This window comes from Scyliorhinus torazame, chromosome 7 (genome assembly GCF_047496885.1).
Source record: "Scyliorhinus torazame isolate Kashiwa2021f chromosome 7, sScyTor2.1, whole genome shotgun sequence".
NCBI lineage: Eukaryota > Metazoa > Chordata > Chondrichthyes > Carcharhiniformes > Scyliorhinidae > Scyliorhinus > Scyliorhinus torazame.
The window spans coordinates 121,240,390-121,265,439 of NC_092713.1; the positions used below are offsets into that span (position 1 = coordinate 121,240,390).

General features: G+C 45.7%; 1 protein-coding gene across 3 annotated transcripts in view; it reads left to right on the plus strand.

The window, feature by feature from the left end:
• Window positions 1-25,050, plus strand: part of kif14 (kinesin family member 14) — a 148,795-nt gene that overhangs the window by 110,804 nt on the left and 12,941 nt on the right. For all 3 annotated transcript variants that reach the window (XM_072511423.1, XM_072511421.1, XM_072511422.1), the window contains exons 27-28: window positions 6,337-6,456; window positions 11,625-11,699. In XM_072511423.1, the coding sequence (XP_072367524.1) occupies window positions 6,337-6,456; window positions 11,625-11,699 (195 nt within the window). The remainder of the gene's footprint in view (window positions 1-6,336; window positions 6,457-11,624; window positions 11,700-25,050) is intronic.

A 25,050-nucleotide genomic window follows, 5' to 3' on the forward strand; every position in this document is an offset into this window, starting at 1 on the left:
CCCAATAGTACTCACTTAGGCTCGGTAGTGCCAGCCCCCCCCTATCCCTACTACGCTGTAAGAATCCCTTCCTCACTCTCGGAGTCTTCCCGGCCCAAACAAAACCCATGATGCTCTTTTCTATCCTTTTAAAAAAAGCCTTCGTGATCACCACCGGGAGGCACTGAAACACAAAGAGGAATCTCGGGAGGACCACCATCTTAACCGCCTGCACCCTCCCTGCCATTGACAGTGCGTCAAGCCCCCTTTCAAGTATTGTATAACCTTCAAGTATTTATATGGGGAGACTTATGGTTTGCCATCTTTTTTTCTTTCTATTTCTTTCTCAATGACAAAGTTCCTGATTTATAATCAAGTGTGATTTGTCCAGCAATGAATTGTTTGGCGCAGTCACCTCTGAAATCCTCCAGTGATCTATCCTTGGTCCTATCCTCTTCCTCCTCTATCTCTGTGGCCTCGTCTGCAGGCACTGGGTCAGCTTGTATATAAACTTTTAATTCTCTGTTGGCTCACCCCACAAACAACAGTCTTTGCTGTGCAAGACTACTTTTTGACTCTGTGATGGATGAGTCAAATTTCCTTCACTAAATGTCCGGAAGACCAGAGCCATTGTTTTGACTCCCGTCATAAATTCCATTCCCTTGATACTGACTCCATTTGTTGCCTTGGCACTGAGGGCTACGTTTCAAATGCTCTATCCTAGCTATTGCCGTCTGTTTGCCTCTGCACCTATCTCATCACCTTTCTGTCACTTCTTGTCTTTTTTAAATGTCCGCTTCGACAGTTCTCATATTCTCTTAAGCTTTAACTTGTTCAAAACCTGCTCATCCCATCCTGCTGATAAAATTGTCCCTGGGATGTTTGAATTTAAAATCTTTTCCTCATATTCAAATCCATCCATGACTTCATTGTGCACTGTCTTTGCAGTCTCGCTGATACTTTACATTCCCCTCCAGCAATCTTCATAGGAATAGGAGTTAGCTATTCACCACTTTGTCTGTCTGGCATTCAGTTCGATCGCGGCAGATCTATATCTCAATTCCATTTTCCTGCCATAGCTCCATATCTGTTAATGCCCTTTCCTCACAAAAGTATTATCAATCTTAGGCTTGAAAATGTCAGTTTTGGGGGAGTGAGTTTGAGATTTCCACTACCCTGAAAATGCCTTCTGATTTCTCTGCTAAATGCATTTCTGAATTTTAAGAGTATGTACACTTGTTTGGAATTGCCTACTTGAGGTGGTAATGTGATGGAATCCATTGTCTCACAGGGACTGTCTCAAAAAAGTACAAGCAGCACGGTAGCATTGTGGATAGCACAATTGCTTCACAGCTCCAGGGTCCCAGGTTCGATTCCGGCTTGGGTCACTGTCTGTGCGGAGTCTGCACATCCTCCCCGTGTGTGCGTGGGTTTCCTCCGTGTGCTCCGGTTTCCTCCCACAGCCCAAAGATGTGCAGGTTAGGTGGATTGGCCATGATAAATTGCCCTTGGTGTCCAAAATTGCCCTTAATGTTGGGTGGGGTTACTGGGTTATGGAGATAGAGTGGAGGTGTTGACCTTGGTTAGGGTGCTCTTTCCAAGAGCTAGTGCAGACTCGATGGGCCGAATGGCCTCCTTCTGCACTGTAAATTCTATGAAAAAGGGAAACTGGGAAAGGAAACTTTCTAATAAACTGGAAGCTGAGATTTGAAACCTTGGAGTGAATCTGGTTGGAACCATATAAAAGGACACTGAGCCATCAGACCTCAAATGAAGATGATGATCATAGTAGTCTGTACAGGCAGACTAAAGAGGACAGAGGCAAGACCCAGAAGCTGAGAATAAGCAAATATGCAGTTGCTGCAACTATTTATTTCACTTCCAACAGCCAGCGGGAGATAGAGGAGCAAATAGGTAGACAGATTTTGGAAAGGAGTAAAAGCAACAGGGTTGTTGTGATGGGAGACTTTAACTTCCCCAATATTGACTGGGACTCATTTAGTGCTAGGGGCTTGGACGGGGCAGAGTTTGTAAGGAGCATCCAGGAGGACTTCTTAAAACAATATGTAGATAGTCCAACTAGGGAAGGGGCTGTACTGGACCTGGTATTGGGGAATGAGCCCGGCCAGGTGGTAGAAGTTTCAGTAAGGGAGCATTTCGGGAACAGTGACTACAATTCAGTAAGTTTTAAAGTGCTGGTGGACAAGGATAAGTGTGGTTCTAGGGTGAATGTGCTAAATTGGGGGAAGTCTAATTATAACAATATTAGCGGGAACTGAAGAACCTAGATTGGCGGCGGATGTTTGAGGGTAAATCAACATCTGACATGTGGGAGGCTTTCAAATGTCAGTTGAAAGGAATTCAGTCCCGGCATGTTTCTCTGAGGAAGAAGGACAAATATAGCAAATTTTGGGAACCTTGGATAACGAGAGATATTGTAGGCCTCGTCAAAAAGAAAAAGGAGGCATTTGTCAGGGCTAGAAGGCTGGGAACAGACAAAGCCTGTGTGGAATATAAGGAAAGTAGGAAGGAACTTAAGCAAGGAGTCAGGAGGGCTAAAAGGGGTCACAAAAAGTCATTGGCAAATAGGGTTAAGGAAAATCCCAAGGCTTTTTACACGTATATAAAAAGCAAGAGGGTAGCCAGGGAAAGGGTTGGCCCACTGAAGGATAGGCAAGGGAATCTATGTGTGGAGCCAGAGGAAATGGGCGAGGTACTAAATGAATACTTTGCATCAGTATTAACCAAAGAGAAGGAATTGGTGGATGTTGAGTCTGGAGAAGGGTGTGTAGATAACCTGGGTCACACTGTGATCCAAAAAGACAAGGGGCGAGATTCTCCACTCCCGCGCCGGTTGGGAGAATCGCCTGGGCCGCCAAAATTTCCCGGGACGCCGGTCCGACGTTCTCCCGCTATTCTCCCAAGCGGCGGGAACGGCCCCGTCGAGTTCCGCGGGCTGCAGGCTGGAGAATCGCCGGAGACACCCAAAATGGCGATTCTCCGGCATCCCCGCTATTCTCAGGCCCGGATGGGCCGAGCGGCCAGGCCAAAACGGGGAGTTCCCCCCCGGTACCGTCCACACCTGGTCGCTGCCGTCGTGAACGGTGCGTGAACGCTGGGGGGGGGCGGCCTGCGGGGAGGGGAGGGGGGATCCCTCACCGGGGGGTACCTCAAATGTGGCATGGCCCGTGATCGGTGCCCACCGATCGTCGGGCCGTCCTCTCTGAAGGAGGACCTCCTTCCTTCCGCGGCCCCGCAAGATCCGTCTGACATTTTCTTGCGGGGCGGACTTAGAGAGGATGGCAACCACGCATGCGTGGGTTGGCGCTGGCCAACCCGCGCATGCGCAGATGATGGCAGTTATGCGGCGCCGCCTTTACGTGGGCGACAAGGCCTGGCGCGTGTAGATGACACGGCCCCGATCCCAGCCCATTGTCAGGGCCTGAATCGGTCGGGATCGGGGCCGTTTCGCGCCGTCGTGAACCTCGACGGCGTTCATGACGGCGCGGCCACTTTGGCGCGGGAGTGGAGAATCCCGCCCAAGGTGTTGGGAGTTTTGAAAAATATTAAAAGGGCCTGATGGGATCTACCCCAGAATACTGAAGGAGGCAAGAGAGGAAATTGCCAAGGCCTTGACATAAATCTTTGGATCCTCACTGTCTTCAGGTGATGTGAGAATAGCCAATGTTGTTCCTTTGTTTAAGAAGGGTAGCAAGGATAACCAGGGAACTACAGGCCGGTGAGCCTTGCGTCAGTGGTAGGGAAATTGCTGGAGAGAATTCTTCGAGACGGGATCTACTCCCATTTGGAAGCAAGCGGACGTATTAGCGAGAGGCAGCACGGTTTTGTGAAGGGGAGGTCGTGTCTCACTAACTTGATAGAGTTTTTCGAGGAGGTCACAAAGATGATTGATGCAGGTAGGGCAATGGATGTTGTCTATATGGACTTCAGTAAGGTCTTTGACAAGGTGCCTCATGGCAGACTGGTACAAAAGGTGAAGTCACACTGGATCAGAGGTGAGCTGGCAAGATGGATGCAGAACTGGCTCGGTCATTGAAGGCAGAGGATAGCAATGGAAGGGTGCTTTTCTGATTGGAGGGCTGTGACTAGTGGTGTTCCGCAGGGATCAGTGCTGGGACCGTTGCTGTTCGTAGTATATATAAATGATTTGTAGGAAAATGTAACTGGTCTGATTAGTAAGTTTGCGGATGACGCAAAGGTTGCTGGAATTGCGGATAGTGATGAGGACTGTCGGAGGATACAGCAGGATTTAGATCGTTTGGAGACTTGGGCAGAGAGATGGCAGATGGAGTTTAATCCGGACAAATGTGCGGTAATACATTTTGGAAGGTATAATACAGGTAGGGACTATGCAGTGAATGGTAGAACCCTCAAGAGTATTGACAGTCAGAGAGATCTAGGTTTACTGGTCCACAGGTCACTGAAAGTGGCCACACAGGTGGAGAAGGTAGTCAGGAAGGCATACGGCATGCTTGCCTTTATTGGCCGGGGCATTGAGTATAAGAATTGGCAAGTCATGTTGCAGCTGTATAGAACCTTAGTTAGGCCACACTTGGAGTATAGTGTTCAATTCTGGTTGCCGCAGTACCAGAAGGATTTGGAGGCTTTGGAGAGGGTGCAGAAGAGATTTACCAGGATGTTGCCTGGTATGGAGGGCATTAGCTATGAGGAGAGGTTGAATAAACTCGGTTTGTTCTCACTGGAACGACGGAGGTTGAGGGGCGGCCTGATAGAGGTCTACAAAATTATGAGGGGCATAGACAGAGTGGATGGTCAGAGGCTTTTTCCCAGGGTGGAGGGGTCAATTACTCGGGGGCATAGGTTTAAGGTGCAAGGGGCAAGGTTTAGAGGAGATGTACGAGGCAAGTTTTTCTTTTTTTTTACACAGAGGGTAGTGGGTGTCTGGAACCCGCTGCCGGAGGAGGTGGCGGAAGCAGGGACGATAGTGACATTTAAGGGGCATCATGACAAATACATGAATAGGATGGGAATAGAGGGATACGGACCCCGGAAGTGTAGAAGATTTTAGTTTAGACGGGCAGCATGGTCGGTGCAGGCTTGGAGGGCCAAAGAGCCTGTTCCTGTGCTGGACTTTTCTTTGCTCTTTGTTTGAGGATAACATTGGTGGATCTGCACCATCCAGATAGTTGGAAGCATAGTTAAGGTTGTGCAGACATGTACCATTTTCTAGTCAATACTGTGTCCGTGGATCTCTGGGTGGCTGTATGTTGCTGTAGGCTGGGAACCTGGCGAAATATCAAAAGAAGAAGAGTTGAAATTCTTTGAGGAAGATGGAGTTTTGAAGGATTTTATGACTAAGATTGATGGCATATAAACTGAGTGGATTGCCAAGCCAATTTGTAAGATGCGTCTTAATTGTTTCTGCCATTCAATGAGTAATTCATAGTTTATAATTGACCACAATATAAGCGTAGGTGGTTACCCAAAGTAGTGTTTGCTTTGTTTGACTCTTTGAATTATTTTGTTGAAACCATAGAATCTTGTGATTTCTCTCTTTCATTAAATAATTGGGATCTTGGATTTCTATTCCTTACAAAAATAGTTACTGGTCTTATAATAATCACTTATTGTCACAAGTAGGCTTCAATGAAGTTACTGTGAAAAGCCCCTAGTCGCCACATTCCGGCACCTGTTCAGGGAGGCTGGAACGGGAATTGAACCCGCGCTGCTGCCTTGTTCCGCATTACAAGCCAGCTATTTAGCCCAGTGTGCTAAACCAGTCTTGACAGATCCTGACAATTTCTAATTTTCTGCCTATCATTGCTCCAACTCTGGGCTCTAGCGCATTCCCTCTCTTCTAGCTGAGCATTAATAGCCTTTAGCTGCCGTTGTAATCATACAGTTGGCAATCCCAATCTTCCTCTGTTTTTTCAGTTTGAAAATTTTTTGGTTATATATCTCAACAGTTTCACCATAGTTTGGCATTCATTCCTTTATCCCCTTTTCTCTCTCTCTCTCTCTCTCTCCCTTCCTCCCCCCCCCCCCCCCCCCGGATGGGGGAACTGGGTCTTCTAATTGAAAAAGCAATGATTGGGGGAGATGAGCACAATACAAAGAAATTTGATTGTTGACAGTAGAGAATGATATTGCCCATCACTTACTCGAAATCCTGAATGCAAGGGGCAACTTTACATTTTATTAGCTTGTAATGTAGAATCTGACAGCACTGCGCTTTCTGGTCCAAAGTAAAATGTAATTTCTATGAAATAAAGTTAATTATTGGAAACAAGCAGCTATCTAAATAATTGACTTTAAAGAAATTCTCTCTTTTTAATTTGATACTAAGCTTAGATTATGTTCCAAATGTCTTCACAGAGGAGTGTTATGGCCTGTCTTGTTGAGGGAGCAGAATCTGGATTGGATGGCCTCCTAGATGCTGGCCTAAAATTAATAAAAGAACATCAGAAGTTGCTGCAAAGACCATCCAAGACCGAGGTAATCTGACTGTTTCAAACTCACCATGTGGTATCTTCAGTGTGGAAAATATAATTGGGTGGATTGAGTAACAGATGTATTATTTCAATAATTGCTTTTCTTCACATGATTAATATTGATAACTAAAATCAATTTTGAGTTCTGACACTTTCCTTTAATTTCTGCATAACAGCCAGGCTTCAGTACAATAAAATCTACACTAAATCCACCCACAATAATTCTGAATGTATTGGTTTATACTGGATGCTATCTAAGTTTGTACTGATCTAAGTTTGAAATATGAGTGAAGTGCAAATGTTGAAGTGTTGCCTTGAATGAATAAACTTAAGTGAGATTTCAAACCACCGTCTGCCACTCATGACAAATCTTACACAAAATGCTCGTGAAAAAGAAGTGAATGGACATTGGCACATATGTAATGTCTTATTAAATCGAGCTTTATTGATGCTTAACACAACACATTATTGCACCAAAAGTGCCACAAAATTGTTGCCACTGTCAGTTCCCCTTCTCCCATGGTCCTGATGGTGATGGTAAATATAAAGTGACTTTCTAAACACATTTTGGGGAAAATAAAAATAATTGTTCAGAAGTTTATCCAAGAACAATCTGTTCCATCTCGATCATAATTTATGTGACTAGTCCTACTTTGTTGCAGATCATTTGTGTGTGCATGCGATAATATTTGAGATTGTTGATTTATAACTACTCAATAAGTAATTTTACCTGGCTTGTAATTTTCACCATCTTTCTCTCACCTATAACTGCTGGGCTTTAGGTAAAATATTTACAAGTTGAAAGCATTTGTTTATGCCTCTTAAAGATAGATATTTTTCAAAAGTTGTTTGTCACCTTAAATATGCAGTTTCATGAGGGTAATTAAAGATTGCAAATAGTGAGTAACATCACTGAGTACCATAAGGTAATCCACATTTGTACCACCATTGCCAGCAGGCCTTCAGGCACTGATCTATTTCTCATGGTAAATACAGAATGGTGATTTTGAGAGCTTTGAAGAAATTATATGAACAAAGAACAATGCATCACAGGAACAGGCCCTTCGGCCCTCCAAGCCTGTACCGGTCATGATGCCACCCTTGGCCAAAACCCTCAGCACCTCTTAGTGTCCTATCCCTCTATACTCATCCTATCCATGTATTTGTTGAGATGCCTTTTGAATGCCATTAATGTATCTGCTTCCACAACCTCCCCTGGCAACGCGTTCCAGGTACTCACCACCCTCTGTGGGGGGGAAAAAAAAACCATCTCCTCTAAACTTTGCCCTATTGACCTTAAACCTATGCCCCCTGGTGACTGACCTCTCCACTCTGGGGAAAGAGTCTATCTATGCCCCATATAATCTTGTAGACCTCTATCAGGTCACCCCTCAACCTCCGTTGTAATGAAAACAGTCCGAGTCTATTCAGCCACTCCGCACAGCTAACATCCTCCAGAGCAGACAACATCCTGGTAAACCTCCTCTGCACCCTCTCCAAAGCCTCCACGTCCTTCTGGTAATGTGGCGACTAGAATGTGCGCAATATTCCACGAGTGGCCGTACCAAGGTTCGATACAACTGTAGCATAACTTGCCAGTTTTTATACTCTATACCCTGTCCAATGAAGGCAAGCATTCTGTATGATTTCTTGACTACCTTGTCCACTTGTGTTGCCACCTTCAAAGATCTGTGGACATGCAGGGCCAGTTGTGGGATCACTTAGTTCTGTTTATCACTTGCTGCTTATGTTGTTTGGCATGCAAGTAGTCCTGTGCTATAGCTTCACCAGGCAAACACCTCATTTTTAGGTGTGCCTAGTACTGTTCCAGGCATGCTCACCTGCACTCTTCATTGAACTAGGGTTGTTCGCCTGCCGTGGGGATATGCTGGGCCATGAGGATCCAAATTGTGGCTGAGTACAATTCTATTGGTGCTGATGGCCCACAGTGCCACATGGTTGCCCAGTCTTGAGTTGCTAGACCTGTTCTGAATCTATTCCATTTAGCACAATTGTAGTGCCACACAACTCGATGGAGGGCCTCCTCTATGTGAAAACAGGACTTCATCTCCACAAGGACTGTGAAGTGGTCATCTGCGGCAGGTTGATGAGGTCTCATTCCCCTCAAACCATTTGTTTAAGGTGATTAACAGCAGCCTTTGGCGCAAACATCTTTAGAGGAGTCATTACAAATCAATCCTTTCTGTACCCACTCTAAAATGTCCATTTGCTTTCAAACAAGGCCCGTGTTATCCATGGCTTTGTAGATGATTGACACCATGACCTTGACAGAAACTTACTTCCTGGATGACAACACGATGCCCCTTTATTGAAGTTTCTTCACCTGGTTATACCACCCTCCATATGCTTTGCCCAAACCACTGCAGTAGCCCTTATCACCATATCCCACCGTGGGCTTTTCTCCTGCTCTTATTGTACCTTCTGTTCTTTTTGGGCACTTTAGCTTGTGACATGACTCTCGCCTTTTAAAATTCTTGTTATTGCACCCCAACCCCCTCCAAGGTCCACACTGAATGTCTCACCGATGTAACCTCATGTCCTTCCCCCCGTTAGTCTTAGTCTCTGGGGATTTCAATCTCCATCTCAATTAACCTTGCTCTCTCTTGCAAGTGCAATGGCCTCCTTTCCTTCTTTTAAAAAAAAATGTTTTTATTGGGTTTATACGTGATATACTTACAAATGTACACACCGAGAAACAAAAAAAAACAGAGGAAGTATATATATATATATATATATATATATGAAAAAAACTAAGAAAAATTTCATAACACACAGCAGTAAACAGTTTCTCCCCTCTTTTTTAAAATACAAACAAGCAAAACAAAACCGTGTGGAAGGGGCACTTGTGTGGTGCCCCTGATATCACTTGCATCTCTTGGTCGTTTTATTTTATTTTTTGTCCATTTGCTTCCGCTTCGGCTGTCTGTCCTTCTTCCTGTTCTTTCTTTCTCTCTTTTGCCTTGCTGTGCTTTTTGTGGTCGTTGTCGTTTCCTGCGCTCTTCCTCCTCCTCTCCCCCCCCCCCCCCCCCCCCCCCCCCCCCAGTTTGTGTTCCCTCCTCTTTCTTTCCTTCTGGCTCCCCTCTGTTCTCCTTCCCTCGTCCTCCCTGTCCCCCTTTTTCCTCCCCTCCCATCCCCTTCTCCTCCCCTCCCACCCCTTTCTTTGCTACTCCCCTTTCTTTCCTGCTAGGTTTGGCTACTCCCTCTTGCTCCATGCCATGTTGGGCTTTACTCTGCTTTGCCAAAACTGCCCACTGTAAGATTGTCCTGGAATTGCAAGATAACCACTTGGTGCTATTCTCCACTATCAATCACCTCTTTAAACATCAAAAAGTATGAGGAACATGTTGTTAAGATAGTGACCACTCTGACTTTGCTGTATCTTTCATTCTCTTGCCTATCAATCGAGCATTTCCCAATACCCCTTCCCTACCTTGACCTTGCTTCTTTTTCTCGTTTACTTCATAACTCGCTTCACACTCCCCACATATTTTGCCTGTGAGACTCCATTCTGGCTATCTCAACCCTATTCTCACTAAACTCTTGACTACCTACCTTTGCTATGCTAGCTGACGATTAGAAACTGTTCCTTCTCCCCAGATACTGTTTTTCTCCCTGGCTTTGAAATCTTCCATCAATCCCCTACCCTCAAAATACTCACCCTTGATCCCTCTGCAAACTACTTTCCCTTCTACAAGCTCCCTTTACCTACCAAATCTGTGCTACCTATCCTGAAACTTTACATTGAAACCTCTCCAGTCAGGTTTCTGTCCTTGCCACACCACTAAAATGTCCCTGATAACAGTTATGAATTAAATCCTCTTTGACTGATTGTGGCACACTGTACCTCCATCTTAGAATCTAGGAACGGGAAAGATGATTGGCTTACTTGCAGCTTCTTGCAGTGTCTCCCCCTTGAGAAAAGCATACAACTTAAATCCTTCAGCATAATGGCCTAATTCCCTGGATCCATTTTGGGAGTTTCTTTCATAGTCTTCAAAACTTTGAAATTGGATCAGCTTGAGGCCTCCTTTTCAAAAATAAAAGATAATTTCCTTGATCCGTTTAACATTGTTATCCCTAATACCATAAATTATTTTTGTTGCTTCTCTTCAGACAATCATCCTGCCCGTAAGTTGGCAAGAATTTCAGTGTACTTTATGTGGAGTTGACTACTGCCTTATTTTAGTTTGTAGTCTGTCCCTTGGCTAATGCAGCCCAGTACCTCCATTTGTCTTTTAATGCAGCTAAGTACTGTTTGAAATTGCATAGATTTATTAATCTAACTCTCGATCTCTTCCAAATCTACCTGTAGTATATGATCCCACTTTTGCCTCCTTATTTCCGTGTTAAATTATTTTTGCTGAATTTATACTGAATTGCACTTGACCACAGCATATTAACTGCTGTATACACTCTAATACAGTGTCCCCTGCAATAATTGCATCTATTCTTTCGACTAACCTACCAGTTGTGTCCCAAGTACAACCTTTTAATAGTAGATACTCACTTTGACTTGAGAATATTGAATGCAAAATGGCTGTTATTAGGTGGAATCAGAAGGAGGCCATTTGGCCCTTTGTGTCTGTGTTCGTTCTCTGAAGGAGCAACTCGCCTCTTGTATCCTGTCACTAATGTTGCTAATACCTGATACCAGCCATTTTGCATTCAATACTCCGAATGAGTACGGGATATTATTTCGTATATCGTGGTTTAGTTAAAAGCTGAGGTCACCTATACTGTTCAGAAATATCTTAGTTCATTATTGACGTGATTCATTGAAGATATCATATAAAATAAATAGTAAACCTTAAAACAGAGTGCATCACCAGAAACAGACCACTCGGCCAATGCTAACATTTATGCTCCCCATGAACTTGCTCTCGCCCTACTTCATGTAACCTTATCAGCAATATTTATATTCTATTTCTCCCTCTTGTACACTTTCTTGAGAAAAGAGCTGTACTTCGTTAAACCTTTCATGATAGAACTGTGCATAATACTCCAAGTGTGGCATAACTTGCATTTTTGATTATGTAAACCCAGGAAATGTCAGAGATCTTAAAATTTAAAAGAGAACAGTTGTTTGATGATTATACATATCACATATGTTGGTTTTGTATAGTAGAAAAGAAAGATCATTTTCTTTTTGAGGTTTTTGAGAGACTAAAGAAGAGGAGCATGGCCCTGTCAGTGTCGATTCAAAACTATCTCATGGAACTTAAAAAGGTGAGGGCAAAGATCTGCGTTTACTGTTATGTTACACTTTTATAGTTTGCACTTCTTTTTTTGGCCCAAAGGAATAAATTGAACTCACTCTGTTGAGTAATGAGCAGAAATATTTAAGTGGCATCGTATCTTGTGTGCAAGTGTGTTGTTTGTACCACTTAACCAGCAAGAAACATTGCACAGAAAAAATAATAAAATGCTTGAGTCAGGGATGCTTGTATGTAACATCTCAAGCTCCAGTTTGCATACTACTATTTAATATAGTAACCTACCTCTAGTTGTGGAAAATGTTACACCACTTATGCTTGTTTATATGCTGCACTTTTGTCATTAGTGTTGTCAGGTGTGATGACTCAACACCCAAGTGCTGTATAAAATGGCTTGTTAACCAAGTTTGAATTTATTATTAACAAAGCCATCTGGAGGTAATGGTCATGAAATGAAATGAAAATCGCTTATTGTCACAAGTAGGTTTCAAATGAAGTTACTATGAAAAGCCCCTACTCGCCACATTCCGGCGCCTGTCCGGGGAGGCTGGTACGGGAATTGAACCGTGCTGCTGGCCTGCCTTGGTCTGCTTTCAAAGCCAGCGATTTAGCCCTGTGCTAAACCAGCCCCATGAATATGTAAGGGTAGGCAATAACTATTGATTTTCATATTACCTATTTTCAATTGTTTAATCATATTTAGTGGGAGGTCAGTTTTTAAAAAATGTGAGTCAATGATCAGGAAGGTTGATCTTCCAGGATGAGGCGCTCCCATTGCACTCTGGGTATGCTGATGTCTGCGATGACCCAAATGCAAGATACCCGCGGGATACTTGACTGTAAAATTTGTGGCAGTGAATGACGGAGTTTGTGCTTTCCCTTGAGGGAAAAAAAAGACTTGGAGATGCATTTGTGCACTTGCCATGAGCTCATCCTTGGGAGAGGGCAGTGAATTTATGCCCTCCAATTATGCATTGCTGCAAACATAAAACTAATACCTCATTCTTGGTGTAGTGTAAAAGTGATAATGCACCAAGGTTTTCCCATATCTTGGTATTTTGCCAAAAAATGATGTTTTCTTTTATCCGCTGTCAATCTCCAGCCTTTCTATTGCTTTTCAGTAAGAGCAAAAGGAGTATCTCATTAGCCATAATGGAAGGGCTTGTTATTTTTATTTTGTCCTGTTATTTTAAGATGGCCATGTTGGCGTAATATAGATCCTGGAATAATTCCACCTTTGTAGAACTCCTTTTCTCACTGAAAAAGCAAGAATTGTTGGTGCAGTCATGCAAGGATGATTTTATTTCACTGATTCAATTAGTACACAATCTGGGACATTTGTAGGTTACTTAACATCATTAATTAGCCCAAATCATTGGGCCCCATCATTAATTAGCCCAAAGATGTGCAGGTTAGGTGGATTGGCCATGATAAATTGCCATAGTGTCCAAAATTGCCCTTAGTGTTGGGTGGGGTTACTGGGTTATGGGGACAGGGTGGAGGTGTTGACCTTGGGTAGGGTGCTCTTTCCAAGAGCCGGTGCAGACTCGATGGGCCGAATGGCCTCCTTCGGCACTGTAAATTCCATGATAATTAGCAGTTGCCAACAGTTTGTTTTGACAAACTTCATATTCAGTGAGACTTTTTTACATGTTAAAATCTGTAATGAGTATATATCCTTTAGCTGAAGACTTGAAAATAGGTAATTTGTGGGGTGTTTTTTGTGTTCTGAAGGCAACACATTAAGCTGAATTTCTGCCCAATATCCAATGATTGGGGCTTCAGAATTGTTTAGTGCATAAATTCCCTTTTTCTAATCATTTGACCAGGGAAGTCAAAAGCAGAATGCTGCAGATGCTTGAAATCTGAAATAGAAACAAATGTTGGATAAAGTTGGCAGGTCTGACAGCATCACTCTCCATAGATTGACCAGGAAAATTCTTGGATGAACTCCCAGTGTGCTGAACCAGCTGATCTCGGGTGGAAAGCTATGGAAACACTATTATTGCCCCAAGAAAAAAGGAAGTGGAAAAATGGTTTTGTTTTATGTCCGATATTCAAGGACCATGTTTGTGATGTTAAGGTATTAGCTGACATCCAGTTTGAACACGGCTGTGGAACACTCATTGTTGTTGCTCTTTTTGAATACTTGCTGTCCATGCTTTCATATGAATGACTTCTTCGGTGAGATGTACTAATGGCTTGCAGTTGAGTTGGCACTCAATGCGAGTCATTTCTTTCAGCAGAGAAAGGAATTAAAATAGTGGTAGAGGGGAGCAAGTACAATAACTGCATCAACAGTTTACTGCAGGTGACTTTCCACCAGTCCCGGTGTGTTACTGCATCTATTTCCTGTGTTCAAAGATGCATGTTACGAGCACCACACTGAAAAGAACGACTGACCTGCATTTGTATAGCGACGTCACAATTTCAGGACATCCCAAAGTGCTTCACAGCCAATGAAATGCTGTTGACATGCACTCTGCTGTAATGTAAGAAACGTGGCAGCTAATTTGCACAACACAAACTCTCTCAAATAACAATGTGATAATGACCAGATAATCTGTTTTTGTGACGTTTGAGGGATAAATATTGGCCAACTCGCCTTTTTTTCAAAATGCTGGCATGGAATCTTTTTCATTCACCTGAGAGAACAGATGAAGCCTTAGTTTAATGTCTCATCTGAAGGGTGGAAGTGTTCCAACTGGTGTTGACTCCCTCACTGCACTGCAATGTCAACATTATTTTTTGTGCTCAAGTTCTGGAATAGGTCTTGAACTTACAATCTTCTGACTTGGGTGACAGCTACTGAACTGTGGCTGACCGTGTACTGTGTACACTTTCTAATAAATAAAATAAAAGCTGTAAAGCTCCGCTGATCGTGTCATAGAGTTTTACAGCATCAAAAGAGGCACTTCAGCCCATCATGTCATGCTGGCCATCAAGAACCTATCTATTTTAATCCCATTTTCCAGCACTTGGTCCATAACCTTAAATGTTATGGCGTTTCAAGTGCTCATCTAATGCTTCTTAAATTCCGAGGGTTCCTGTCTCTACCACCATTTCAAGCAGTGAGTTCCAGATTCCCACTACCCTCTGGGTGAAAAAGATTTTCCTCAAATTCCCTCTAAATCTCCTGCTCATTACTGTAAATTTATGCCTCCTGGTTATTGACCCCGCTACGAAGGGGAAAAGTTTCTTCCTATCTCCCCTATCTGTCCTTTAGAATTTTATACATCTCAATCATGTCCCTCCTCAGCCTCCACCTTCTCTGCTCTAAGGAGAACAACCCCAGCCTAACCCCAGGGTGTTTGCTGGAGCTGTCGGGGAGAGTTTAAACTAATGTGGCAGTGGGATGGGAACCGATGCAGGAAGTTGGAAGGTAGTAAAACAGGGACAGAAACAAAAGGCAGTAAGGGGGAAAGTGTAAGGCAGAGAAGCCACAGTCAAAAATCAAAAAGGGCGACAGTACAAGGTACAGTGACTGAGGAGAGCTCTGTGAATAGGACCAGGAATACTAAAAGGAATAAAACTGGAAGTAAAAACATTAATGGTAAGCGACGCGGCAGGTTGTTACATGAAGATATGGGTTCAACGACAAGGAAAATTAGGAGAAAAGTTAAGAGGAAATATAATTTAGGGGAGGTTACTGATCGAGGTGTTAAGATTCAGGACAGAGGTAAAAAAAACAACACAAGTGTACTTTACCTGAATGCCCGTAGTATTCGGAATAAGGTAAATGAGTTGATGGCGCAAATCATCGTGAATGACTATGATTTAGTGGCCATTACTGAAACATGGTTAAAGGATGGTCACGACTGGGAGTTAAATAGCCGAGGGTATCAAACTATTCCAAAAGGACAGAGTGGATGGTAAGGGAGGTGGTGTAGCTCTGTTAATTAAGGATGACATCCAGGCAATAGTAAGGGATGACATCGGTGCTATGGAGGATAAGGTTGAATCCATTTGGGTGGAAATCAGGAATAGTAAGGCGAAAAAGTCACTGATAGGAGTAGTCTATAGGCCACCAAATAGTAACATTATGGTGGGGCAGGCAATAAACAAAGAAATAACTGATGCATGTAGAAATGGTACAGCGATCCGACTTTCGGTTGCGGCGATGACCAGCTAAGCCGCACGTTTCGGCACCTCCCATTTCAATGGACTTTTGGGCTCTTATCGGGAGCCCCAACGGAAATTTTTTGCGGCCAAACCCAGTGTAAAGTGACAAAGGAAGGAGTCCCCCCGGGTGTGGATGGAAAGGAGCGACAGTAGTGGCCAGATTGCGGAGGATCCTTTGGAGCAGCGGCAGAGAAGAGAAGGGAGAAGCAAGATGGCGGCCGAGGGAGCCCAGATGGCATGGGGCCCGGAACAGCAGGAGTTCCTCCGACGATGTGTGGAGGAGCTCAAGAAAGAGGTGCTGGCGCCGATGTTACTGGCAATCGAGGGATTGAAGGAAACACAAAAGGTCCAGGCGATGGAACTCCGTGGAGTGAAGGCAAAGGCAGCCGAGAACGAAGACTAGATACAGGGCCTGGTGGTAAAAACGGAGACGCACGAGGCACTACATAAGAGGTGCATAGAAAGGCTGGAAGCCCTGGAGAACAGCTCGAGGAGGAAGAACCTATGGATTTTAGGTCTCCCCGAAGGAACAGAGGGAGCTGATGCTGGGGCGTATGTGAGTACGATGCTCCATACCCTAATGGGAGCTGAGGCCCCAACGGGCCCCCTGGAAGTGGAGGTGCGTACCGGGTCCTCGTGAGAAGACCAAAGGCAGGGGAAACACCAAGAGCAATAGTGGTGAAGTTCCATCGCGACAGGGACAGGGGGATGGTCCTGAGCTGGGCTAAGAAGACACGGAGTAGTAAGTGGGAGAACGCGGTGATACGCGTGTATCAAGACTGGAGTGCGGAGGTGGCGAGAAGGAGGGCGAGTTTCAACCGGGCCAAGGCGGTGCTCCATAGGAAGAAAGTCAAATTTGGGATGCTGCAGCCGGCGAGATTGTGGGTCACACATCAGGGCAAACACCATTACTTCGAGACGGCAGAGGAGGCATGGACATTCATTCAGGATGAGAAATTGGACCAGACTTGAGAAATTGATGCCCGGAGAGGGGTAGCGAGGTGGTGGCACAGAAATGTAAAGTGGGGAGAGGGAGGGCTAATGTATAACAATGTTGGACAGGGAATTTTTCTCCCCCTGATGTGGGGGACATGAAGAAATGTGGGCGCCGGTGGAAAAGGGGACAGGGAAGGGGAATGAGGGAACTGCGCCACTAGGGGCGGGGCCGAGAGGAAGGCGCGGGTATTTTTCCGCGCTATGGAAACTATGACGGGAAAAAGGGCGCAGGAAGGAAGGGAGCCTCACACGCAGGGAGGTCAAAGGATGAACGGGGGAAGCCGAGGTCAGCCAGAGTTAGCTGACTTCCGGAAGCAATATGGGGGGAGTAATCAAGCTAGAGAGGATCTAGCGGAGGGGGGAAGGGGGGGGATTAACTGGGTTGCTGCTGCCGAGAGTAAGGGGGAAGCTGTTACGAGACTAGGTGGTCGGGATGGGAGAGCGCCGTCTGGGGGACAGATGGGTGCGTGAGACCTGGGTGAGGAGATGGGTTAAAAAAGGGGATGGCTAGTCGACGAGAGGGGGGGGGGTAAATGGCCCCCCAACCTGGCTGATCACGTGGAATGTGAGGGGTTTAAATGGGCCAATTAAGAGGGCAAGGGTGTTTGCGCACTTAAAGAAACTGAAGGCGGACGTAGTTATGCTCCAGGAGACGCACCTGAAGTTGGCGGATCAGGTTAGACTAAAGAAAGGATGGGTGGGACAGGTATTCCACTCCGGGTTGGACGCGAAAAACAGAGGGGTGGCAATACTGGTGGGGAAACGTGTATCGTTCGAGGCTAAGACCATAGTGGTGGATAGTGGGGGCAGGTATGTGATGGTGAGTGGCAGATTGCAGGGTGAGGCGGTTGTGCTGGTGAACGTATATGCTCCGAACTGGGATGACGCGGGATTCATGAAGCGAATGCTGGGACGTATCCCGGACCTGGAGGTGGGAAACTTGTTAATGGGGGACTTTAACACAGTGCTTGACCCAGGGCTGGACCGGTCCAGATCCAGGACCGGGAGAAGGCCGGCAGCGGCCAAGGTGCTTAAGGGGTTCATGGAACAAATGGGGGAGTAGATCCGTGGAGATTCGCCAGACCGATGGGTAAAGAGTTTTCCCTTATCTCCCACGTCCACAAGGTATATTCCCGGATAGACTTTTTTGTTTTGGGAAGGGCACTGATCCCGAAAGTGGCAGGAACGGAGTACTCGGCCATAGCCGTTTCAGATCACGCCCCGCATTGGGTGGAGCTGGAACTAAGAGAGGAAAGGGACCAGCGCCCACTCTGGCGATTAGACATAGGACTACTGGTGGACGAGGGGGTATGCGGAAGGGTGAGGGGATGTATCGAAAGATACCTGGAGGTCAATGACGATGGGGAGGTCCAGATGGGAGTAGTATGGGAAGCGCTGAAGGGAGTGGTTACAGGAGAGCTGATTTCCATCCGAGCCCACAAGGGGAAACAAGAGGGTAAAGAAAGAGAGAGATCAGTAGGGGAAATTTTGAGGGTGGATAGGAAGTATGCGGAGGCCCCAGATGAAGGGCTATACAGGGAAAGACGAAGATTACAGACTGAGTTTGACCTGCTGACCACGGGAAAGGCAGAGACACAGTGGAGGAAGGCACAGGGGATACGATATGAATATGGGGAGAAGGCGAGCCGGCTGCTGGCCCAACAACTTCGGAAGAGGGGGGCGGCGAGAGAGATTGGAGGAGTTAGGGACAAAACGGGAAAGATGGAGCAGAGAGCAGGGAAAGTGAACGAGGTGTTCAAGACATTCTATGAGAGGCTGTACAAGTCCCAACCCCCGGAGGGGAAAGAGGGAATGATACACTTTTTGGACCAGCTAGAGTTCCCGAGGGTGGAGGGGCAGGAGGTGGTAGGGCTGGGGGCGCAGATTGAGGTGGATGAGGTGACCAAAGGAATTGGGAACATGCAAGCAGGGAAGGCCCCGGGACCAGATGGGTTCCCGGTGGAATTTTATAGGAAGTATATAGACCTGTTGGCCCCGCTTTTGGCGAGAACCTTTAATAAGGATAAGGAATGGAGGATATTACCCCCGACAATGTCGGAGGCGACGATATCGCTAATTCTGAAATGAGACAAAGACCCGCTGCAGTGCGGGTCATACAGGCCCATCTCCCTCCTAAACGTAGACGCCAAACTGCTGGCCAAAGTGATGGCGACAAGGATAGAGGATTGTGTCCCAGGGGTGGTACATGACGACCAGACAGGGTTTGTTAAGGGGAGACAATTGAATGCCAATGTACGAAGGTTGCTGGGGGTGATGATGATGCCCCCACTGAAGGGGGAGGCAGAGAGAGTGGTGGCGATGGATGCAGAGAAGGCATTTGATAGGGTGGAGTGGGACTATTTGTGGGAGGTGCTGAAGAGACTTGGGTTCAGGGAGGGGTTCATTAGATGGGTTAGACTCTTGTACGCGGCCCCGGTGGCAAGCGTCGTTACAAATAGGCAAAGATTGGGATACTTTTGATTACATAGGGGCACAAGACGGGTGCCCCCTGTCCCCGTTACTGTTCGCATTATCAATTGAACCATTGGCCATAGCACTGAGGGACTCTTAAGAAGTGGAGGGGGATGCTTAGAGGGGGAGAGGAACATCGAGTGTCACTATATGCAGACGATTTGCTGCTATATGTGGCGGACCCGGTAGAGGGGATGCCAGAGATAATGCAGATACTCCGGGAGTTTGGAGAATTCTCGGCATACAAATTAAATATGGGAAAGAGCGAACTTTTTGTGATGCACTCCGGGGAACAGGACAGGGGGATAGATGCTCTGCCGCTGAGGAGAGTAGCAAGGAATTTTCGATACCTGGGGATTCAGGTGGCCAGGAACTGGGGAACCCTACATAAACGTAACCTGACGCGATTGGTAGAGCAGACGGAGGAGGACTTTAAGAGGTGGGATATGGTGCCCCTGTCATTGGCGGGCAGATTACAGGTGGTTAAAATGGTGGTCCTCCCGAGGTTCCTTTTCGTGTTTCAGTGCCTCCCCATCCTGATTACAAAGGCCTTCTTCAAAAAAATAGACAGGAGCATTATGAGCTTTGTGTGGGCGGGAAAGACCCCGAGGGTAAAGAGGGGGTTCCTGCAGCGCAGTAGGGACAGAGGGGGATTGGCACTGCCGAGTCAGAGTGACTACTATTGGGCTGCCAATGTGTCGATGGTCTGTAAGTGGATGAGGGAAGAAGAAGGTGCGGCGTGGAAAAGGTTGGAGATGGCGTCCTGTAAGGGAACGAGCCTAAAAGCGCTGGCGACGGCGCCGCTACCGTTCTCTCCGAAAAGGTACACCATAAACCCAGTGGTGGTGGCGACCTTGAAGATCTGGGGGCAGTGGAGACGACATAGGGGAGTGACGAGTGCCTCGGTGTGGTCCCCGATAAGGAATAACCACAGGTTCGTCCCGGGGAGGATAGATGGGGGATTTCAATGTTGGCAGCGAGCAGGAATTAGGAAGCTGAAGGACCTGTTTGTGGACGGGACGTTTGTGAGTTTGGGAGCATTGGAAGAAAAATATAAGTTGCCACCAGGGAATGCTTTCCGGTACATGCAAGTGAGGGCATTTACGAGGCAACAGGTGAGGGAATTTCCGCGGCTCCCGACGCAAGAGGTCCAAGATAGAGTGATTTCGGGGGCACGGGTTGGAGAAGGTAAAGTGTCCGAAATATACAGGGAGATGAGAGACGAGGGGGAGGCGATGGTAGAGGAGCTGAAGGGAAAATGGGAAGAGGAGCTGGGGGAAGAGATTGAGGAGGGGCTGTGGGCAGATGCCCTAAGTAGGGTAAATTCCTCGTCCTCGTGTGCCAGGCTTAGCCTGGTTCAATTTAAGGTTCTACACCGGGCGCATATGACGGGAGCAAGACTGAGCAGGTTTTTTGGGGTGGAGGCCAGGTGTGGGAGGTGCTCGGGAAGCTCGGCGAACCACACTCATGTTCTGGTCGTGTCCGGCACTGCGTGAGTTCTGGGAGGGTGTGGCAAGAGTGATCTCAAAGGTGGTGGGGTCCGGGTCAAACCAAGCTGGGGGTTGGCTATATTTGGGGTTGCAGAAGAACCGGGAGTGCAGGAGACGAAAGAGGCTGACGTTTTGGCCTTTGCGTCCCTAGTAGTCCGGCGAAGGATTCTACTTATGTGGAAAGAAGCGAAGCCCCCGGGCATGGAGGCCTGGATAAACGACATGGCAGGGTTCATAAGACTGGAACAAATAAAATATGCGCTAAGAGGATCGGCTCAGGGGTTCACCAGGCGGTGGCAACCGTTCCTTGACTATCTCGCGGAACGATAATGGAAAAACAGAAAAGACAGCAGCAGCAGCCCAGGGGGGAGGGGGAGGGGGGGGGGGATTAATCCATGTTCTTGTTTTTTTCTTAGTTAGTTGTTGATATTTGCTTTTTGTTTATTTCTTTTTCCATCTGTTGTTAGTTTAATATATTATTTAAATAACGTTTAATGTATATTCCTTTATTAAGTTGTAAAAACGGAAAATCTTTGTTTGAAAAACTTCAATAAAATATTTTTTTTAAAAAAAGAAATGGTACAGCAGTTATCATGGGAGATTTTAATCTACATGTCGATTGGTTTAACCAGGTCGGTCAAGGCAGCCTTGAGGAGGAGTTTATAGAATGTATCTGCGATAGTTTCCTAGAACAGTATGTAATGGAACCTACGAGGGAACAAGCGGTCCTAGATCTGGTCCTGTGTAATGAGACAGGATTGATTCAGGATCTCATAGTTAGGGATCCTCTCGGAAGGAGTGATCACAATATGGTGGAATTTAAAATACAGATGGAGGGTGAGAAGGTAAAATCAAACACTAGTGTTTTGTGCTTAAACAAAGGAGATTACAATGGGATGAGAGAAGAACTAGCTAAGGTAGACTGGGAGCAAAGACTTTATGGTGAAACAGTGGAGAACCTTCCAAGCGATTTTTCAGTGCTCAGCAAAGATTTATACCAACAAAAAGGAAGGATGGTAGAAGGAGGGAAAATCGACTGTGGATATCTAAGGAAATAAGGGAGAGCATCAAATTGAAGGAAAGAGCATACAAAGTAGCAAAGATTAGTGGGAGACTAGAGGACTGGGAAATCTTTAGGGGGCAACAGAAAGCTACTAATAAAGCTATAAAGAAGAGTAAGATAGATTATGAGAGTAAACTTGCTCAGAATATAAAAACAGATAGTAAAAGTTTCTACAAATATATAATACAAAAAAGAGTGGCTAAGGTAAATATTGGTCCTTTAGAGGATGAGAAGGGAGATTTAATAATGGGGGATGAGGAAATGGCTGAGGAACTGAACAGGTATTTTGGGTCGGTCTTCACAGTGGAAGACACAAATAACATGCCAGCGACTGATGGGAATGAGGCTATGACAGGTGAGGACCTTGAGAGGATTGTTATCACTAAGGAGGTAGTGATGGGCAAGCGAATGGGGCTAAAGGTAGACAAGTCTCCTGGCCCTGATGGAATGCATCCCAGAGTGCTAAAAGAGATGGCTAGGGAAATTGCAAATGCACTAGTGATAATTTACCAAAATTCACGACTCTGGGGTGGTCCCGGCGGATTGGAAATTAGCAAACGTGACACCACTGTTTAAAAAAGGAGGTAGGCAGAAAGCGGGTAATTATAGGCCAGTGAGCTTAACTTCGGTAGTAGGGAAGATGCTAGAATCTATCATCAAGGAAGAAATAGCGAGGCATCTGGATGGAAATTGTCCCATTAGGCAGATGCAGCATGGGTTCATAAAAGGCAGGTCGTGCCTAACTAATTTAGTGGAATTTTTTGAGGACATTACCAGTGCGGTAGATAACGGGGAGCCAATGGATGTGGTATATCTGGATTTCCAGAAAGCTTTTGACAAGGTGCCACACAAAAGGTTGCTGCATAAGATAAAGATGCATGGCATTAAGGGGAAAGTAGTAGCATGGGTAGAGGATTGGTTAATTAATAGAAAGCAAAGAGTGGGGATTAATGGGTGTTTCTCTGGTTGGCAATCAGTAGCTAGTGGTGACCCTCGGGGATCAGTGTTGGGCCCACAATTGTTCACAATTTACATAGATGATTTGGAGTTGGAGACCAAGGGCAATGTGTCCAAGTTTGCAGACGACACTAAGATGAGTGGCAAAGCAAAAAGTGCAGAGGATACTGGAAGTCTGCAGAGGGATTTGGATAGGCTAAGTGAATGGACTAGGGTCTGGCAGATGGAATACAATGTTGACAAATGTGAGGTTATCCATTTTGGTAGGAATAACAGCAAAAGGGATTATTATTTAAATTATAAAATATTTAAACATGCTGCTGTGCAGAGAGACCTGGGTGTGCTAGTGCATGAGTCACAAAAAGTTGGTTATAGGTGCAACAGGTGATTAAGAAGGCAAATGGAATTTTGTCCTTCATTGCTAGAGGGATGGAGTTTAAAACTAGGGAGGTTCTGCTGCAATTGTATAAGGTGTTAGTGAGGCCACACCTGGAGTATTGTGTTCAGTTTTGGTCTCCTTACTTGAGAAAGGACGTACTGGCACTGGAGGGTGTGTAGAGGAGATTCACTAGGTTAATCCCAGAGCTGAATGGGTTGGATTACGAGGAGAGGTTGAGTAGACTGGGACTGTACTCATTGGAATTTAGAAGGATGAGGGGGGGATCTTATAGAAACATATAAAATTATGAAGGGAATAGATAGGATAGATGCGGGCAGGTTGTTTCCACTGGCGGGTGAAAGCAGAACTAGGGGGCACAGCCTCAAAATAAGGGGAAGTAGATTTAGGACTGAGTTTAGGAGGAACATCTTCACCCAAAGGGTTGTGAATCTATGGAATTCCTTGCCCAGTGAAGCAGTAGAGGCTCCTTCATTAAATGTTTTTAAGATAAAGATAGATAGTTTTTTGAAGAATAAAGGGATTCAGGATTATGGTGTTAGGGCTGGAAAGTGGAGCTGAGTCCACAAAAGATCAGCCATGATCTCATTGAATGGTGGAGCAGGCTCGAGGGGCCAGATGGCCTACTCCTGCTCCTAGTTCTTATGTTCTAACCAGCCTCTCTCCATAGCAGAAATGCTCCAACCCAGGCAACATCCTGGTGAATCTCCTCTGCACCCTTTCTAGTGCAATCACATTCTTTTATTGTGACCAGAACTGCACACAGTACTCTAGCTGTGGCCTAATGCTCATTTTAAGCAGCTCCATCATAACCTCCCTGCTCTTACATTCCATGCTTCGCTAATAAAGGCAAATATCCCACATGCCTTCTTAACCACCTTATCTACCTGTTCTGCTGCCTTCAGGGACCTATGGACATGCACTCCAAAGATCCCTTTTGTCCTCTACTTCCTAGCATCCTACAATTCCTTGTGTATTTCCTTGCATTGTTAGTTCTCCTGAAATGCATCAGCTCTCACTTTTCAGGGTTAAATTCCATTTGCCCATCTGACCATCCCGCAATCGCCCTGTAATTGGCTTTCCTCCTTGCTATTTGCCACATCACCAGTTTGTGTCATATGTGAACTTGCTGATCATGCCACCCATATTCATGTATAGATAATTAATATACACTATAAACAGCAAGGGACCGAGCACCGATCCCTGCGGTAACCACTGGACACAAGCTCCAGTCACAAATAAAATCTTCGATCAACACCCTTTGCCTCCTGCCACTCGACCTATTTTGGATTCAATTTGCCAAATTGCCGTGGATCCCATGGGCTCTTACCTTCTTGGTCAGTCTCTCATGTGGAACCTGGCAGCACGGTAGCACAGTGGTTAGCACTGTTGCTTCAAAGCGCCAGGGTCCCAGGTTCGATTCCCGGCTTGGGTCACTGTCTGTGCGGAGTCTGCAGGTTCTCCTTGTGTCTGCGTGGGTTTCCTCCGGGTGCTCCGGTTTCCTCCCACAAGTTCCGAAAGACGTGTTAGGTAATTTGGATATTCTGAATTCTCCCTCTGTGTACCTGAACAGGCGCCGGAATGTGGTGACTAGGGGCTTTCATGGTGACGCCATTGCAGTATTAATGTAAGCCTACTTGTGACAATAAAGATTATTATTATTATTGTTATGAAGTCCATGTAGACATCAAGGGCACTGTCCTCATCTAGACATCCAATCACCCCTCGAAAAATACAATCAAGTTTGTTAGACATGTTCTCCCCTTGGCCATGCTGACTATCCTTGATTAATCCTTGCCGCCCCTAGTGGAGATTAATTCTGTCCATTTTTTCCAATAATTTCCCTTCCACTGGTGATAAACTTCAT